Raw genomic sequence first — 20,484 nt, forward strand, 5'->3', positions numbered from 1 at the left:
AAAATAAATTCCTTTCCTTGAAACTTTATTCCAAACTCTCGCAAGTGAGGGGCACTAGCCTACCTTAATAAATAGATTTTCTTTATTTTTTTTTCTTTAGATTGCTTTGCAGGGTGCAGAAATTTAAACATTAAAAAAATACAAATATATCAATGTCCTTAATAGGAGGTAATTCAGTTACTTTCTGAATCTGGTATAAAATTACCTCTCTTAGTTCAACATATATAACTGTTAAAGAGGAACAGGATCCCTGAGAAGCACACAATTCAAACATTCTCACCCCACAATCAACCACAGGAAATGTCACCCTTTATGTAGTAATTGGAGATATAGAGTAATATGGTAAGCATCGACTTGTTTGAAAATCTCTAATAATGCTGAGGGAAGCTGCAAAAAAAAAAAAAAAGAAGAAGAAGAAGAAGGTGCCTACACAATGCTTAAAGACTGCTGTGTGAAACAGACTATAGAGGAAAAACATGGCACAAGGACAAAAAGGAAAGACTAAGCACATAAACATAAATATTAATACCGAGGTAAGTAAAAAAGCAGATATGTGTAGGAAAATCTGAACGATAAATTGTGCTGGCAAGAGGATTTTTGCCTGTTTTTAGGGAAAATAATTCTGGTGTGTGAAGAATATGTGGAAAGAAGATAAAGTAGGTCGTCAGGAAAAAAATATCAGGATATTCTTACAATATTCAAGGAAATTAATAGATAGTCTGTAAGAGAGGTTGTAGAAATGGATGTGAGTGGTGTAAAAGACAAAAGGCAAACAGAAAACAAAAAGAGTAAATATGAGACCATATGGCCTCTAGATCCTCTAGAAAGAAGAACAGAGGATCTCAGGATGTCCAGTAACTTGGGTCCGGCTGACTACATCAAGGGGAAACTGACTGAGTTTAATTGTGTAGATGGAGATGGCTAGATAATTAGTGATTAATTTTTGATTTTGATTTAAATACACACCAACATGGACCTCTTCAAAGTTATTCATTGTCTTTGGAATCTATGCTGGAATCTATGTTGAGGTAAAAAATTTTCCTCAAATGAATGAAAAAAGTTTATGTTAAATTTCTACTAACCTATAGATACATCATAAGAATCATAATTGTTGTAATACATATATTTCAATGGAATGGGTTTATATACAAAGAAGCCTTACATTCTTAAAAACCTAAGAAAGATTTGGTTCTCTAATCTTTTCAGAAAGGGACTTTTTTTGTGTAGGTTGCTTTTTCTTTGTTAAGGAAGTTCATTAACATGAACTCAAGTAGATGTTCTTCCAAAGAAGAAAATTGAGAAGGGATCCCCATGGGTCACAAAGGTGCATGCCTGCCATTAATATCTTGGAACAAACCATGATATATTTTCAGAATTAGCACGGTCTCTTAAGAATTTTATCCTAGGACTAAGTACAGTTTGGTTTACATTTACTTGGTATCTATTATAAATCCAATGTATACAGAGAAATCTCCAAATTGAATAATTTCCCTTAGTAAAAATCTAAAGATTTACCTGAGGAGCACTAGTTGCAACCAAGAAAGCATTAGTCCTTCCGGGGTGATCATAGTCATGCATAGCCGCAGCCACGTACAGTGCCATCAACTCCAAGGCTGGGATATTCCCAGACAGACATCCATACTTATCATCTGGCATGTTATACGTTTTTGAGAATACATATCCCATATGTCCATGTGTGAATCCACTGTCTGAATCTGGGAAGAGAAAATGAAAGTAACAGAAATTCTTTAAAAGTATTAAACTCATATCACTTGTCTTGACTTCTGTTTTAAAAAACCACTCTTTTGTTCCCATCTTCCACAAGGAAGAACACGTGTACTTAATACATACCTGAATCACTTGCTGAACCATGATCATTAACCACAGTTGAGAGGCCTGGAATAGGTTGTGTAGTAAGATACCAAACAGCATGCAACACGTCAGTGGCATGGATTCTGTTATGATCTGTAACCGGTGCAAAGAAACACTCAACAATTTGTGAACTTTGGGGTCCAAGGACTAAGACTGCCATCTACTGGATAAACAGTTTAGACCTACCATTGTAATGCCCCAATGAAAGCCTGCCAAACTTTCTAGGACAAATACTCTTTGATTACTCTTCCATAACTCCATAATATTCATAGTAATGAGAAAAAAACAATACAACATTCATTATGCATGCATATGTCTAAAGTGGAAAAATCTGTATCCACAGTCTATCAGAAACCTCTCCATACAGGAAACTCACTATGTGAAACAACTGTAATGTTTACTCTTGTACTTATTTCCACGATCCTGTGTAAGTAAGACTGTACAGAGGACCAGAATAAAAGAAAGAGCTACAATAGAGTTCAACTGGATCAGACCAATGGTCTATACCACCTAATATTTCATCTCTGATAAAAGGCACCTAAATATAATCTGTGAATAGAACATAATATCACTCTTCTGTGATATCAATCTTAAAACACTGAGATAAAAATGAGTATCTTTTACATGTAGATTACATTCACAAGCAAAATTTAAAGCCAAAATCAATGATATTCTCTGATCTAGAAACTTGAATTTGGGGATATTGTTCTAAGAAATAACTAAAAAGAAAAATAAAAACCTCTTTGTACAATAATGTAGGGAGTTGAGCTATTTAGAAGAATAAAAACTATGGAAAACTCACATCCACTAGTCATAATGTCATTATCATGGGAAGAGGATCCTAGTTTATATGTGCAAGTCAGCTTCTTTCAAACCACAATCAAATGCTCAGTGTGCTCTTGGCTCACCTTCTTTTTCACGTGCAATTCTTCCACATTTTATTCTTGTTTATCTGCCGCTTCTTAATACTTCATTAATTGGTATGCTTTATCCTAAATGTATTAACTTTACACATTTTATTTCTACAAACCAAACGTGATGGTGTTTCCTTCTCCAATATAATAGGTTATATTTATGAATAATACTCAACAGATGAGGAGAAGAGAAACATAGTATAGAACAAAAAGAAAGACAGGAATATGAGAGAAACACCTGCTCTCTGGTCAGAGGGGAGGAAGCTACAACATGTGTGGTGTTGACGGCACCCAGGTGGTCTATAGGGAGATGGTGCCTATTTTCCCACATTTCTGGCAACTCTTAGGAGTCAGTCTTTAAGTGAACACATGTAGCGAAATCTCAGGTAGACACCCCAGGAATTCAGTTGAAGAGCCTGGGTGTGGACGTGAAAAGATCTCCTCAGAAGAGCTTTAAGAAAGAGAACTCTTAGACTCCTGACCAGGAAATAGCAAATCGTGTGTACCTGTGTCGTTGCTAGATGTGAATACTGATATCATCCAGTACTTCAAAAGGTAATTTTATTAAGGTTGGAGTCTATATTCCTGAGTATAGACCATCTCAAGTGATAAAGTCCATCCCATTGACAGATAATTTATAGACAAGACAATTACACTTCATGTCTATACCTGTACTATGTACAAAGTTGGTAAGTTGGTCATACTAGAGTTTTCTGGATTTGGGACATTTCTGATTTTGTCTCTGCTCTGATATTTATTACCCGTTTACCATGGGTGAGTTACTTAAAACTCATTTCCTTCTCTTAAAAATAAGATAGATTAAAAAGTCTCATTTCTGTATCTTAAAAATGTGAGGACAATAATCGTGCTAATTTCATAGCACGATTGTGAGATTTACAGAAGAGAATATATTTTAAAGTCCTGATACACAGTAAACTTGCAATTAATGTAAATATCAAAGACATAAAATAAGTTGTTGCTGCAGAACAAGACGGTAAACTAGCGTAGATCGCTGACTTTCTCCTAAAATCAATGCTGGATTTGTAAGAACAGGATTGAAGAGCTGAAATAAAAGCTCTTCTGAGCCCTTGAGGAAGTAGAAGGCAGTGACAATCTGGTATAGGAAGAAAACGACAGTGTGGGTGGCAGGTGCCACTGTTGGGAGAGATGTTGGGAGAGGACCTGTGAGCTAAGTTCCTTTGTCCTGTTGCAAGCTGGGAAGATTACTACATGCAAGTCATTACCATTGCTATTGCAAGTTAGAGAAACCTACGCATGAGCCCAGCATTGCAAGGGTGGATGGAGGCAGTACTAGGGTATTGGCTGAGGCTTTTTGGAGTGAGGAACAGACAGCATCAACTACACCTGAGCTTGCAGCTCTTGAGCTGTGCTGTGCCTGTCCAGTCCCTCACCTCAAGGTCAAGAAGACTTTCTAGGTAATTTTTCCAAACTTTCAACAAAACAATGATTGTATGTCAAAATAATTTAGAGCTAAAAATATAGAAATAAGAAAAGCTGCCAAACATTTTATGATGCTAGTATAATCTTTTATTAGAATCTTTGCCAGGTAAAGACAATATATGACAAAATAATGCTCCTTTTGCTTTTGAGTATGGGTTCAAAGGTACTAAACATAACAACAACAAATTAAATCTAACTGCCTCCTTAAATATAAATGCCTAGTTATTGTTTGTATGTCTAGGAGAATTACTATGTCATCGATCACTGAAGCAGAATGGAAAACCATCTGCCGTGTAAAGCAGACAATAACATGTTTATTAAACAAATATTTACTTAGCATACACTATGTGCAAGAATTACGCCAAGTGTCGTTATTGCTGCTGCCCTTGCCATGAACTCTCTGGTGACCCAACCCAGGAGCAAAGGCACCCAGGAAAGAAGCTAGCTAGGTCAGTGCAAGGTGCAGTACTGACAAATTTCTCTATGATACATAAGCATGCTCAAAGATTCCTCTTCTTGTTCTGACCGTGGCAGCCAACTGAGACGGTTAAGAACTGATATCAGAGCTATCCCTATTTTATCTTTACTATTATTATCCCCCTTCCTTCATCTCTATATTTTGGACAAAGTCCTAACTCTTTTGAGAATTCCCTCCTTGCCCCCTGGCATCCCCACTTCCTGACAACACACATGTACACACTAACATGTGACCCTACCTCTTGCCCAGTGTCTGCCCATCCCCTTCTTCTGTCTTGCCTCACCTGTGTTCTCAACTTTCTCCTTATCCCTCAAGCACAGCCTTGAAGTGAGCTGGTATGGGGGTTTGGAGTTGAATGTAAAATTTATAGATTTCCAGACCCAAATGTATAGATTTTTGACTTAAAAGTCTCTCTGTGCTCCTATGCACCATTGGGCAACGGAAAGTAGTAAAGAGCAGAAGTGACACTGCTACCATTTTTTTCCTTTGGAATATAGCTAATATTGTGATAGTTCTGTCACTCTAGCTTGTATTGTGTTACCTCAGTATCTAGCTTTAACATCAGTGGGCACCTCATATATAGCTTAACTGAACTGAATGAAACATAGATTGAGCAAGACTATTCTCATTGCTGCCTTTAAATAGCCACATGACCACAGGTGCTTCCAGGGCATCCTCCCATTTCTCAAACTTGCATAGTAAGAATGAGGAGTATTAGGAAGAATCTATTTTAGAGGTGAAAGTCTTTGAAAATAGAAAAAGGACCCTCAAAAATAACTTTGGATCCATGAATGAATATCATCTGATAATTATCTGCTTTACCAGCCAAAATGCCCAATTGAAAAAAAGTACAAATGATACCGAACATTATTTATCTCCTTGTGCAATGGAACATACTTTAACTTATCCTAATCCTTATTGAACCAATATGTTTTTCATCATATTTCTATCACTGAGTTGCCTATATTTATTGTCATACCCACTGCTATTCCATGAAATTTCTATCTACCTATTACATTCATGCTTAAAACTAGACTCTTCAATTTTTAGTCAAAGTTCTGATTACAGATTTAAAAGCTTTCATACTTTCCCTCTTCTCTTGAAAGTTACTAAAGGTGTACTATGATCAAAATTCTAAATTTTGATCTAATTCTAAATTTTAGCTTCTAAATTTTAGCACATTGTCATACTAAAGTTAATCCAACCTCATTTTCTCTTTGGATCCTCTTAGGCTTTTTCCAATTAATTATGGATCTATTTACATAAAGCCATTAGAAATATAGTTCTCTAGGAGTAAATGTTAAAATAAGTAGACATACAGCAAATGTTTGTCTATGCTAATTATAATTAACGATAAGCAGAGCTTTTAATAAATATCCTTACTAGTCAAAATTTACAACTCCAGCACATACAGGTATTACTATTTAAAAGCAATCACTAATCAAACTGAAGCTTTCCTGTATATGTAAATAAATTCCCTTTAGGGAAACAGTCTGGGGCTTCTAATAGAATGAACAGATTTGTTACAACAAATTCTTTTCATGTGGAATGAAGAACTCACTAGTTCAAAAGGAAACATCTAGTCACTCATAAAATATAAAAATATAGTAAGAAAATGTAAAATGAATAATAAACTTTAGAATCTGGAGACTGTTTATACTGAAATACTGGTCATCTCTCATTATGATTTAATGATAGAGAAAAGGTAGTTGCTATTCTATTTATGGAGTTTAGCATCTATTTGAACTCAATGAAACTTGTCTACGGCTGATTATATCACTAAAATGCATTTGAAAGTATAACATTAACTTGGAAATTCAGTGTGGTGAGGAGCTTTTCTTTAGTGTTTTCAAGCAGCTTCCTTTCTACAAGCGTTTGTTTGTGTAACTCCTTAACCTTTGAGAAATCACTAACACTTATATCAATCACTGGCATCCAACCAGGGTGAGCCCTGGGAAAACTGTATTAAGAAAGCAAGGCTTATCTTGAGATCCTTTCAAACTACCCTTCTTTCATCTCTTTTCCAACTTCCATGGCCTCATTAGCCAGACTCTCCCAAGGGACTTGGTGCTGTTAAGCTCCCCTCTCCTACTCCAACTGTCCTACTTTGTCTGCATTTGCTTCCATATTCTCCAACAAATCTCATTTGTAGATTCAATTCTTCATTCTTCTTCCCTATCATACACCACCAGCTGTGCATTTGTATCCCAATGTAGCATGCAGATGGCATTTTGAAAAGCAACATGTTAATAATGGATCACTAGGTTAATAATGCATTACCCCTTCCTGAAAATACTTGTGCTTTATCTGTATCCACATATATTTTATTCAACTTCAGTTCCTTGTAGCTACTAAAAAAAACACGGGGTTCTGAAGTCCAAGGTGCATAAAAGCCGATTTAAAGCTTAAAAATTAAAATATGACTTAAATAACACATTTCTAAGACATGCTCCAACCAATATATTGTTCGACTATTTTTCTTTCTACATATTTTTTCCCTGTAAGTACCACATCATTTCTACACATTTCCACAACTTCCCTGGTTGGGCCTATGGAGATTTTCTCCAGTTCTACACATTTTGTAGCATTGTAGGACAATTCTCATTATGTGTTCTGACTGATGATACCTGAAGTGCTATGTATTGAAAATTTAACATTTCCTCTGCATTTCAATTCCTCATTATTATAAATGGCAAACTTATCCTCACAGTACCCAAAGCTTGAATAATTGATTGTGTCCTCCCCTTGGGTTTTCACATTTATCTGATTTTAAGGATGTTTCTAACCATTTTTTCATAACTACTTCCAGATGTCACTTCTTTTCTGTTTTATTAATTAGACCATCATCCTCTCGTCTCTCTAAAAACCAGTCAAGTTTATCTTATGTTGAGAAAACATCAACATTTAATGGTTTAACTCTTCAGATGCCATAACAAAAGTTAAATTCACACAATAAAAGGGGAAGATTACTAACGGAGCAATAAATTTAACATTTAGTTATTTATCGACCACTTTGGACATACTATGTGCCAGGCACTATCATAACCCTTTAAAATTATTACCTCATTTGATCCTAGCAATCCTATGAGGTAGATATTATAATACCCATTTTGTGGATTAAGAAATGAGGCATATAGAGGTTAAGAAAGAACCAAGGTCTCACATAGCTGATTCATGAAGGAGCCAGAGTTATAACACAGGCTATATCTCCTAATCACTACACAATGTGGCCATATCGAGTGTCTACAATCTGTCATGCTGTGCTAAATGTCAATGATTCAATATCCCATTACCCGCAGCAAAACTGATAGATTTCAAAAGTATTATCTCGGAAATCACTTATACTTACAAGGAATATCCCTGTATCCAATCTCCAAAGCATGAAAATAATTCATAAATTCCCTAACTGGAATTTTAAAAGCTTCAAAGAGACCCATGTCTTCAAAAAGTCTGTATGATACCTGTAAAAGAGAAAGACACAGCCATTCAAAACATCCTTTAGTGTGTGTTAGACATGAAGAGAACAAGGGATAAAAAGACCTGCATTCCATCAACCTTATTAATTTATTGCCAGTAGAGACACTTAATAGGAATAATAAATCAAGAAAATATGGAAGACTTCTATGTGCCAAGCTCTTGCAGTTCCTGACCACAAGGGTTATATATTTTTAAAGATAAAGCCTAAGCATACGCCCAAGAAATAACCAAAGAAGATACAGTACACACTATAACAATAAACCAAGGTAGTAAGTTGTGTGTCATATCAATAACTGGAGATGTTACATACTAAACTGCTAAGTGTGTAGTACACACTATAAGCACTAAATACAGAACCAGAGAAAGCTTTAATTTGGACTTATTTACAAAACAACAGCAAAAAAACCCGCAAAACCCAACAACAACAACAAAACACTTTCCATAAGATAAAGAGTTGTGCCTTAGTGAAGGATAAGGGAAAAGAATTATGGGAGAGAGGAAAAGAGTTGCTTTGACTGAAATATATAGATAGAAAAGATTTATTTTAATCAAGTATAAGTAACAATGTCAAACTATTTTCTCTTACTCTTCTTTCTTCCTCCTCCAAATATCTGCTTTCCTCCCAAATTACTTCCACAGCTCTTATGACTTAAACCAACTAAATACCTTTGGATATAATTGGCATATTTGACATGCAAATGTTGAGAAGAGAAAAAAATGATAAAGGAATAGAAGAAGGTAATGGGGAGGGAAATGATTATTCATTCATGTGACAGAATGGAGAATGGCACCAATTCAAATGGGCTTACTTCATGTCACAAAGGCACATTGTTGGTTATAATTCAATAGACTTTAAGAATTATTCATCCTTTTTTTATTGCCTGCATTCCTTCTTAATACATTCTCTTGGAATATTTCTGCTAAATTTTCAATATATTGCTTAATAGTCAATATCTTTTATTATTGAATTTAAGCCTATTCACATTCATTAATATTCTTTTAATTACTGCATATATTTATTCAATGACTATCAGTCACATGCATTATATGTGTGCACATATATATACATATACACACATACGTGTATGTGTGTGTATATACATAAAAAAGAAATTCATTCATTTAACATATCTATCAACTGCCTACTATGTTGCTAGACAATTTTTTATGCAATTTTCTATGAACAAAACAAAGATCTCTTTCTTCATGGAGCTTATGGTCTATCAGTGGAGGGAGGAAACAAGAGACATAATAAGTAAGTTACATATTATGTCAGCAAGTGATAAGTCATGTGGGGAAAAGAAAAAGTAGAGCAGGATGGAAGACTTGAATACAGGGAAGGCATGGCAGTTGCCACACTAAATATGGTGGTTAGAGTAGGCATAGTTAAGAGGTGACATTTGAGCAAAGAATTCAAGGAGGTGTGGAGTGAGCCACACGGACAGCTGAGAAAAGAGTTTTCCACATAGAGGAATGAGGCAGTGCAAAGGCCCTGAAGTATGCTTGCTGTACTCAAGATCAACAGCAAAAAGGCCAGTGTGGCTAAAAGAGTGAAAGAGGACAGGAGTAAAATTTAAGTTAGAAAGGTACCTACAGGGTAGGATTGGGGTGAGGGGTAGTCTTGGTGTTTGAGAGCCAGATTGATCATTATAAGGAGGTAAAAAGCCATTGAAAAGACACTGGAGCAGGGAAATAATTTTACTTGACTTGTTTTCAAAAGGAGCATCCTGGCTGCTGGCTGAGAAATAGATGGTATAATATCTTCACCTCCACTTCTATATACTTTTCTTCCCTCTGAACAAGCGTACTTAATTTTTTCCCTTTTTCTATATAACATCCCTACTTTCTCTCCTTAAAAAACACACCAGAAAGTAAAATTTGTGGTTTCTGTCATATTTCAAGCTACTTCTTCTTTTAGTTATCTCCTTTTCACTACTGTTTTAGACTATATTTGCATTTAAGCATCTAAGGGATTTAACTATATGCATGTTACTTCAAAAATAACGATAGTAGGTGCTGTGCATAGACACATGCACACGCAGCATTAAGTGAGATGCCTGCTTTAAGCAGTTCACATATATTAATTATTTACACTTAATTAATCCTTACGGCACCTTATAAGATAGGTATTACTAATTACTAACATTTAAAAGCACAGAAAACTGAGGCACAGAGAAGTTGAGTGACTTGTCCAAGACCACAAAGCCAGAATTCAAGCTAAGCATTTTGGGTTCAGATTATGTACTTTAATTGCTTCAAATCCTACCATCATTATTTGAAAATTAATATTGTTAGGATTGCCAATAACTAAAGTTTCCTATGATTCTCTTAAAGCATTTCAAAGACAAATTGAAAAATTAAGCCAACAGGAAATTTTAGATTTTAAAACATGAGAATTTTCATCAAGAAGCTGTTAAAATCAACCACCAATAATTTTACATATGGTAATTCCAAACTCATAAAGAAAGAAAAGACCATTAATTGGATAAATATTTGTGAAGAGCATAAACACTATATCAAAATCTGAAGGATGTCCTTTTAAATTTGTTAAAATAAGCATAATCATCATCAAAGGGCAGAAGTCATTTCCATTGCATGCATGTTTCTTTAAAAATCTTTTGAAGTGAGACTTTTTCTGCATAGTCTTGGCCAGAAGGTGATTTCTTGGAATGCCCATGTTAATTCACTTCAGCTATCCTGAAGTCTTAAAAGGCAAAATAATAATAATAATAATCGCCTTTTCCATAATCAAAATTTCATGCTTTTTGTACTGGTAAACTCAAATCAAAGGGAAAAAAACTCATAAAGTTCTACTCAGCAAGGCTGCATTTTCTCAAAGTTCAATGTTATATAAACTGGGCAAGTAAATAGTGACTACTAAGAATCACGTAGTAATGCATTATTTTAATTTTGAAAGATGACTGGAACAGAAGATGCATTGATAAATTTTGCTGTGATCTAATTACTAATGATACCTGATCTTTCTGTCATCTACTGCTATGCACGACTCCTGGAAAACACTTTGTGGCAATGCTGGTCAGGTTCTACCCTCCCGCACACCCAGTTTGCAGAACTTTAAGGGAAGCTAGATGCCTGCAGAGATATCTGGCACACTGTCCCTTGTGCTGTAAGACTCTCTACAATACTAACTTGGTCAAATACCCCACTTGGTCAGTTTGCAGACATAAGTGAATGTGTTTTATAGACGACTGAGAAGCAGTTGAATGAATGTAAAAAAGCCTGGGCTTCTGATATGAATAAATCTGCATTTGTATCCTGGGTCTAATACTGACTATGTGACCTTAGAAGAATAGAATATCCTCTTTTAAGCCTTTCTTTCTTCTTCTGCAAAATAGAGATTTAAACTAAAAAATACCAGCACCAAAAGGATTAAAGAGTTTGGGGAGTCTGTGATGTATATCAAATACAAAACAATGTGAGATTTCTCTCTCCATACCAAGCCATACACTGTCCAGTAAAAGATAACAGAGAAGACTTTCTGGCCCTCTGTCACATCTTGAGGCACCTTTACAGGCCCATTTCCAGGAAAGATCACTCTCCTAGACTCAGAGTCTGCAAAGGGTTTCAGAAAGTGGGATACAACACTTTCCAAGAGGAACCCTGGGGTATGAGGTTAAGGTGGATTGGATAAAATGAATGCCCTTAAACCTGTCCTTAAGGTCAGCTAGCATAAAGGACATTGCTTACCACTGAGAAAGGACGAAAACAAGACTGGGACTCTCAACTTCTAGTAAAAGCGCAAAAGGCTGCCATTATAGTCTTCAACATGGTCACCGTCAGTATAGAGTTTGGCAAAGGCAACAACTGCATATTATATAGACTTTGTAATTATTTTGTGCTCAAATTCCATTAATAATTTCAGTATACCACTTTGTGACAAGTCAAACTGTCATTGTTTTGACACATACCAATTTCCCTACTAAATGGGAAATTCCTTTACAGCAGGATGTGTTGCTCTTCTTGAAAACTAGACTAGTTCTCTGTTTGTGGAATTGAACACTAAAGGAAAGTCCTGCTATCTTTTCCCTCCAAACCTTCACCAGTTAGACTCCTCACCCTGAAGTTCCACACTCAGAACTTGTTGAGAGGTCTGAAGAAAGCTCATCTCATGCACAGAGTGGAAATAAGTATTTCAGTGATTTCTCTTCTAGTGTTTTGCAGAGAAGTGTTAACAATCCCAATAAGTCTGGGTTGGATCCTGAAATTCTCACCAAAATCTTATATTAACAAGTTTGGTAGTCTTCAGTATCTCTGCTGGGATATTTATTCAGATCTATAAGAACTCACTTAAAACCTTTTAAAACAGGTTGATAAATATTATTGCATCATCCCCTTTAATTAATTAAGAGTGTGTATTTTGGTAGGTGTTCGATAATACAGCAAATCCATCAGTTTGGTTTTTTGTTTTTTTTTTTAAACATCTGTTTAAATTCTTAATTTCTGTATGTTTTCTTTCTCCCTCAGCAAAACAAACATTTCTTTATCTGGAAAGCTTTGAAAATAATCTAGCCTAAGGAAAACAATGCCAAAGGCTTATTATGAGCAACAGCTCCCATTTTCTATTTCTTGTGATAAATAAAGGTGTTTTCGATTTTTCAAATACAGAGAACTCTATTGGATATGTTTCTCAGACTACTGGGCAAAAATATTTCTGCACTGTAATATTCAAAAGTTAAAATAGTCCTTGGAAATAATTACAGACAATAAATTAGTGTTTATAAATAGGCAGGTTTCTTCTTGTAGGGGCTCGTGTTAATTTTCTTTTGCTAAATTCCATAAATTTTACATCACTTGTCCATCTTGCAGGTATATTCCTACCTGCCTCCCCAACTTTGTTTAAAAAATACATAATATTTCAGTTGTAGAACATGGTATTCTACCGACTTAAAGTTTCCATTTCTTTTGTGAACCCACCACCAAAGAATCTACAGAATGTTGTGTGCTGAAATTTCCTTTCTCCACACAACACCTATCCACAGGTGTTAAGAACAGACAGAGCTTTAAGCAACCAGGGAATTGTTTTTCCTATATTTAAAGTCATATAGATGAATGTAGTTCTTACCTGACTAAGAATACGGCCACATTTTCTTCCTATATTTTCCACTAAATCAAAAATTGGAAAATTCCAAGTATTTAGCTGCTCCATAATCGAATCCAAGTTATCCATGACAAGAGGTTCAGGAGCAAGAATTGGCTTCTCCTGTGATGAAGATTAAAACATTTTAATGACATGCAGTTTTTCTACAAAGCAATTTGTGTTTTGGTAAGTTCAATTTAACAACTACAGTTTCTTGCAAAAAAAATGACCAAACATTCCAGGGTGAATGAGTGATCTTTAAAAAAGAATCAAGATAAAAGACATTGACCCCAAAGAAAAAAGGAAAGCATTGCATGCTGTTTCAGACTATGAATTTTGCATTGTTAGGTGCCTGCCTATCCTTGGTTCACATATACTCCAGCAAAAATATGAATGTTTCTTCCATAAGTTAACATAACTGCTTTCCTTCCTTCCTTCTCTCTTAGGTCCCACATATCAAGCTTTGTATCTCATGAATATTAACAACCAATAAAAAAATAATAAAATAAAATAAATAACATAACTGCTTTTGGGTCTACTGCAGGGTTCTTAAATAAGATTCAAGGATTTCAGAATACTCTGAAATTATATGTAAATTTACCTCTTTATATAGTTATGTAATTTTTCTGGGATGAAGCTTCCTGGCTTATGTTGGACTCTAAAAAGCAAGCCATTAGTGGGAAGGGGGCTTAATTGCCCCTACTCTAATAGACCGAATTTATACTGATGCTTCAGAATCAGCATTCACCCTGTGGAATAACAACTGCCTGATTTTTAGGGATTTTAATTGAATTCAGGTCATCTACAGTTTCCTGAGAAACACGCACCGTGCAAGTGTAAAGATGTCTTATGACTGGTCCCAAACAAGGGTACTCCTCAGAGTACATTTACCAAGAAAATAGAAAATAATGAGGATAAGAAAACATAAATTATTTTACCTGATGATCTATTTGATCTAAAAGCAGAAATGGTAAATATGGTAAAAGAAAAATGATTAGAGCAACAATTGGTAATTACATGACAAACAAGGACTTTCTACCATTTGCTGCCTCCCTCAAATTAACCCTATTTAAATGTATACTTCCACTTTCCTTCTTTTCTTTTCTTTATAAAATATTGTTTCACTGAATAAAAGAGCTCATTTTCCTATACATATTTACACTTTTTGATTGGGTTAAGAAATATCTGTAAACATGTGTGGAGATAAATACTTGTGCTTTTAATTACCAAATAACAGAACCATTAAGAGATCTATTTGGCTTGGACCGAGAAAAATTGTATGACGACATATGGGTATGGTTACAATACATGTGTGATCTCAATGAGATACGTCTGTAAACCTCACGCTTCAGGGATCTATTTCTAAGTCAAGCTCTGTCATAGCAGCCAGTTTCCTGAGTGAGTGAACGAGTTAAGTGATTTGGGGCTACCAGGAACATCACGGTCTCAGGAGCGTAGGTGCTGCAGGCAGATGCTTTCCTCAGTGGCTCTCTTGGACACTCAGCCTCATCTTCATTCTGCAAAATATCACTGCTGTCACTGTTGTTGTTGGTTTCATAGTCAGAGGTAACCTGAGCAGTGTCATCTGTAATTGAAAGAGAACAGCTCATTATGAGTCTTGCAATGGGAGAAAGGGACCTCATTTAAGCAAGTCTTCCTGAAATGCATATGGTAAATACAGAAACTGAGTTGTCACACCCAGGAATAAAGTGGTTTGTAGAACACAGAGTGATGGTATGGCCTTAAGAACATGGGAGAGCCTGTGGACCCAATCTTTTTCCTTAAAAGTCTGTGGCTTCTTTTTTGATCTTCCCCCGTTCACTGCCCCCCCATTCAGTCCACAGTAAAGTGTGCTAACTAAAAGACCAATCAAAAACTACCAAGTGTCTGAAGAACATGCTCCTGGGGCAAAGCCCTTGAGAAACTTCTCATAGCTAAGTAAGGCACCTGAATGAAGTTATGTTGAGTTCCTGCCATGTGTCAGGTACCACTGAAAACACTTTATTTGTGCTAACATATGTAACCTTCTCCACAATACTAGGAGGTGGGTATTATTGTATTACTATTATCTTCACTCTGCAGATAGGAAACTGAGGCACAAGAAGTTGCATAAGAAAAAAGGAAGAAACATGGGTCCTTGGAAAAGTCCTACAAAATATTTCCGATTGGAATAGGCTTTATAACAAAAGCCTATCTTTCACTAGCAACTTAAGAAAAATCAGTTAGTATACGTATAAGGACACACAACAAACCTAGAACATCCAAAACAGTCTTGAAAAGGGGGAACAAAGTTAGGGGAAATACATTAGCTGACTTCACATTTAAGCTACAGTAATCAAGACAGTGTGGTACTGGCCTAAGTATCAGCAAAGAGATCAAACAGAAAAGAGTAGAAATTGCCAAATTAGATTCTGGCCATTTGATTTTCAACAAAGATGCTGAAGCAAGCTAGTGGGATTGGGAAAAAATGAACTTCACTCCCTACCTCACACCATGCAATACATTATTCTGAGATGGAGCACAGGCCTACATGTAAAAGCTAAAATGATAGAGCTTCTAGAAGAAAATGCAGGAGACTACCTTTGTGACCTTGGGGAAGGTGAAGATTTTGTAGGCCATGGAAAGCAATAACCATAAAAGAAACAAAACAAAACTAGACTTCATCAGATTTCCTGAGTTCCAATTCTACTGACAAAATTTACCATCTGTGTGACCTTGGGCAGTTTACTTACACTTCCTGTGCCTCAGTGTCTACCAAGAGTTGCTGAGGCAGATAGTTAAGAAGTATTTGGTAGCTCTATCACTCTAAACTGTAGAGTTGACACAATTTTCTTTTCTACCTTGCATACTCTCAGCTCTAACAAAAGCAAGTCCCTAGGGCTGCGTCAATAAAAATAAAATAATAATTATTATAACAACAGCAGCAAACCCTGTTTTTAGCAACCCAGACACTATAATAAGCAATATGTGCTTTGTATACTTTAGGTAATTTAATTCTCACTACAGTCCTCTGTGGTAGTACTACTATTATGCCCATTCTACAGATGAAGGAACTGTACAGAAAAGTTAAGATTACAGGCAAGCAAGTGGCAGAATCAGGATGTGATTCCTGAGAGCCATCCAAACAGTCTCAGACTAATCTGTACCATAGCACTTATCCTAATCCTTGTTCTGGCACTAGGTCTAGCCTACGAATGAACTCAAAAAGGCCTAGAATGAGCTGAATACAGTAATTAGTTTAACCAAAACAACTGGTTTCGACCCATTAAATTACGACATTTTATAACTGCTAAAATGCCCTCAGTCTACATCAACTTTATCCTAGCATATACCACATCCTTCGTAGTACTACTAATATATCGATCCCACCTCCGATCCTCTCTCCTACGCCTAGAAGGCATGACACTGTCCCTGCTCATCCTAAGCACTCTCCTGTCCCTAAACCTACACTTCACCCTGCCCTACACCCTCCGCACTACCCTTCTAGTCTTCACAGCCTGTGAAGGTGTTGTAGGTTTAACACTGATAATAATAGTAATAATAATAATAATAATAATAAACCAGGCCGCAATGCCTGCGTTCTTAACCTCTCCATTACACTGCCTCAAGGAAAAACTATGTTCAGTTTACAGTGATATAAGCAGGGTCATTTCTCAGGCTCTGCAATGGCGACCTCCAGAGAGCTCATTAAAACAGATGACCTTCCAATGTCCAAAGTAACAAGATAAAATAATATTTCTATATAGTGCTGCACATTATATAAAATGGCTTTTAATTTAAAAAAATATATACATATATGTATAGATATATAGAAACATTTTGGACAACTCCGCACCAAAACTTTACCTATAATTAACTCTACATAGTAAGATTATGGATGATTTTGGTTTTCTCCCCTGGTTTTCAAAATTTGTAATGTACAAAATCAGAAATATAGATTACCTTTTTGATCAGGAAAAAAAAAAAGAAAAAAAAAAGCTCTTTCCATTTTGAGGAACAGAATCCAAAACAATAAATTACCTGTTCTGCCTGGTGTCCGAGTGGCTGTACCACTTCTCTCCAGGTGTCCATCAGCAGGATTCCCTTGGGAATATGGTCTGCCACAGCTGAGAAATAGTAGAAGAGCTACAATTATATCCTTCTCTTTTCAAAAAATCATAGGCACATACCACCTATGTGAATAGCAAGACAACAATAATCAAATATTTTAACCTTCAATTTGTCTCATGGAAAAAAAAATCATTTTGTCTTATACATGGATGCTGATATACAGTATATTGCTTTCTTGTTTGTGAGAGAATGATCAATACAAATGACTGGAAATTTCATTTGACTCGCATTCTTTTCCTCCATGGTCTAGACCACATTTGAGGTGAAAGTGCTGGTAAAATTTTGTTACATTATTTAGAGAATCCTGGGATAGGCTGCCACCTATTTGTAGTAGTAATTTTAGAAGTGCTGACATCTATTTGGTCAAAAATATCTTCCGCAAAGGAATACCTTTGTGCCTCATGATTAGATTTATTTCTTTGGGTGAAGACATGTTATGTCCAAACAGCCCTTTAAGAAAGGACAGCATAGGTTAAAATGGAATGAGAGCATATCGATTTTGTTTTTAGCCACAAAATAAAAATGAATTCCTTTTTCTGATTCATTGGCCACCTGTTAAGGCTCTAAGAAAAGAAGCAAAGGAGAGGTATGGTTTAATGAAGTGTGAATATACAATTGACCAGGAACTGTGAGCAACCAAAAGAAAAAAGAAGCTACCTGACAGGTGAAAAGTGCTCTTTTAACAGACAGGGTTGGAAGATGTAGGATACTTTTCCTTTCTAAACAGTCTGACTATTTAAAAAATTAAAAAGTAACTCTGCAAATGGCCTGAGAAAGTCCCAAACTTGCTCCTTTCTCTTTTATCTTGTTTAGAGACTTCAAGATTAGATCTCAGTCCTGTGTTTGGCTGCTGGGTTCTTTCCTTCTGGCTAATATCACAAAGTGTCTCAGAGGGTTTTTTTATTTGTCTGTTATTTAACCACAGATTACCCACTCTAAAATGAAAAGAAATAAGTAAAAGTTCATTGCTTAATATCTTAAATGTCTCATCAATTTATTCCCCCCTGAATTGTGCTAGCATGTGCAGTAGAGAAAACTATTTTCCAGCAAGAGGGCATCTTCAAAGTATGTAAATTTACTTTTCAACCCTTGAATGTGAGCAGTAAAACATTACACACAACATATTTCTAACTATGAAATCTTATCAATTTGAGTTAGGGAATCAAAAGAAAATGACAGGACAAAAGAAAAAAGAAAGTAGATGCAACTGATTGGCTTATATTCTCAGGTGAAGCTTCATAGAAGTACAATTTATTAGTTTTAAGATTTTTCATTGTAAGATAGTACCTAAAAAAAACTACATAAATTCGTAATTCAAATATGCCAGTTCCTATGCCAAAAAAATAGCTTGTTGCATAGACATTAAAACAGCCAAGAGACTGGGATTCAATGCCAAACCTTTCGAGTTCAGCAGGGGAAACCACAATAATTAGTCGTGTGTTGATGGAGCTCTCTGTGCGCCTACATGGGTGGCTGCCTTGAAGGCAATAATAAAACCTGGTTTGAATTATAGACTTACAAAGTCCAAACAAATAAAACACACACTACTGGATTTATAAACATTACTGAACAAGTAGACAGTGAAATACCCTTGTTTTTCTCCGAAACTTCTTTTATAAGAATCCTACTACATTCTTCCTGCTGAGAACACACAATATACTATGATGATAAAAGCCATGTGAATGCTAGACCTTTTCTGGGCATCTCTCTCCTTTCTTTAGGCAACTTATTTCCCTCAAGTCTGGAATCCACAGTGGGAGAGTCTCCCTAGAAAAGCTGGAAGCAGATGTCCCTGATGCAGATGACTCCACTGGACTTCATCCTGGCTCAGAATACATTCAATACCACAATGTTTAAGTGTGTTCTGCCAAACATTAGATCCATAAGCAATCGCTGGGTGTTAACCTAAAAAAATTGATTCTGTAGTCAAGTAAGTTCAGAAATCACTAGATGAAACAAAAATCAAGAGGTGTTCTTTTAGCAGAACTTCTCAGAGCTTTGAATAAAGTGACATGTGTTGCAGATCTTTAAGAGGGAAATATGATAGATCTTCTCTATATTTTACTACAGAAAACATCTTTTTTGTGGGGAAAAACCAGAATTAATATTCCACAGAAATTATTTTATAAAAATAGCTGTCACACAGAAGGGTGACCGAATAACCTTGGATGGTAGAATAACTTTCTGCTTTGGCACTGGCCAAAAAAACAAACAAATAATTTTCCATTTAAAAATATTTGTAAAAAGAAAGGAAGTAAAAATAAATATTTCAAAATAAATAACATTTATTTGACTTATAGAGTTTATGACCAAAGTATATGAAAATGAAACTTGTGAGGTTTAATGTCAATTGCTAGTTCTTAGATCTGAATCTATTGATAAAATCTGGAAATCTGCAACTATGAACCAATATTTGGTACTAGAAGATTAACATGCTACAATTTTATTCAAAGAGCTATCCTTATTAACCTTCGGGGGAAAATATCACTTTACTCAAGACTGTCTCAAGATTATACTTAAAAACACTCAACTCGTTTCTACTTCAAAATTAGTGCAATGCTTTAAGATCAATTACTCAAGTTTAAACTATTACTGAAGAATAAAAATCTGTTAATCAGTAAGAGAAGGTATTTCTTTTTAAGTGACAATGTTGGCAAAATAATTGCTCCAGCCGTGGGAGGCCTTTTTTTCTTAAGCTCTGCGATAGACAACACTTTGTAATTCTGTTTCAACCTGATAGAACAGCACGAGCAATTGCTTAATTGTACTCAGAAAACTATTTGAGTTCTAGCCATGATGTGTCGTGTATTATTCATACATTTTTAAAGTGTTAAAATAGAAAATGCAAACTTAAGATAGAAATATCTTTTAAATCAATATAAAACATTCCCTGGAGAGCAAGTAAAAAACATTCCAACAAAATGTTGAATTATACAAGATTACTTGATATAATTTTTAAATTATATATTTTATGTATTCTCTATCAGTAAGCAGACAAAATACACAACTAATTACTTGGTATCATCTCCAAAGATTAGTTCTATGGACTGTTTGAACTCTAAACTTTCTAGTAA

General features: G+C 35.4%; 1 protein-coding gene across 2 annotated transcripts in view; it reads right to left on the reverse strand.

The window, feature by feature from the left end:
- The window catches only part of PDE3A (phosphodiesterase 3A), a 281,335-nt gene that overhangs the window by 12,151 nt on the left and 248,700 nt on the right, over positions 1-20,484 (reverse strand). The window contains exons 7-12 of one of the 2 annotated variants that reach the window (XM_063075635.1): positions 17,321-17,406; positions 14,731-14,885; positions 13,286-13,423; positions 8,075-8,186; positions 1,852-1,965; positions 1,516-1,715 (exon numbers count right to left, since the gene is read on the reverse strand). In XM_063075635.1, the coding sequence (XP_062931705.1) occupies positions 1,516-1,715; positions 1,852-1,965; positions 8,075-8,186; positions 13,286-13,423; positions 14,731-14,885; positions 17,321-17,406 (805 nt within the window). The remainder of the gene's footprint in view (positions 1-1,515; positions 1,716-1,851; positions 1,966-8,074; positions 8,187-13,285; positions 13,424-14,730; positions 14,886-17,320; positions 17,407-20,484) is intronic. The other variant, XM_063075636.1, reaches the window with a different exon arrangement.

The sequence above is a fragment of the Cynocephalus volans genome, chromosome 12 (genome assembly GCF_027409185.1).
Source record: "Cynocephalus volans isolate mCynVol1 chromosome 12, mCynVol1.pri, whole genome shotgun sequence".
NCBI classification, from domain to species: domain Eukaryota; kingdom Metazoa; phylum Chordata; class Mammalia; order Dermoptera; family Cynocephalidae; genus Cynocephalus; species Cynocephalus volans.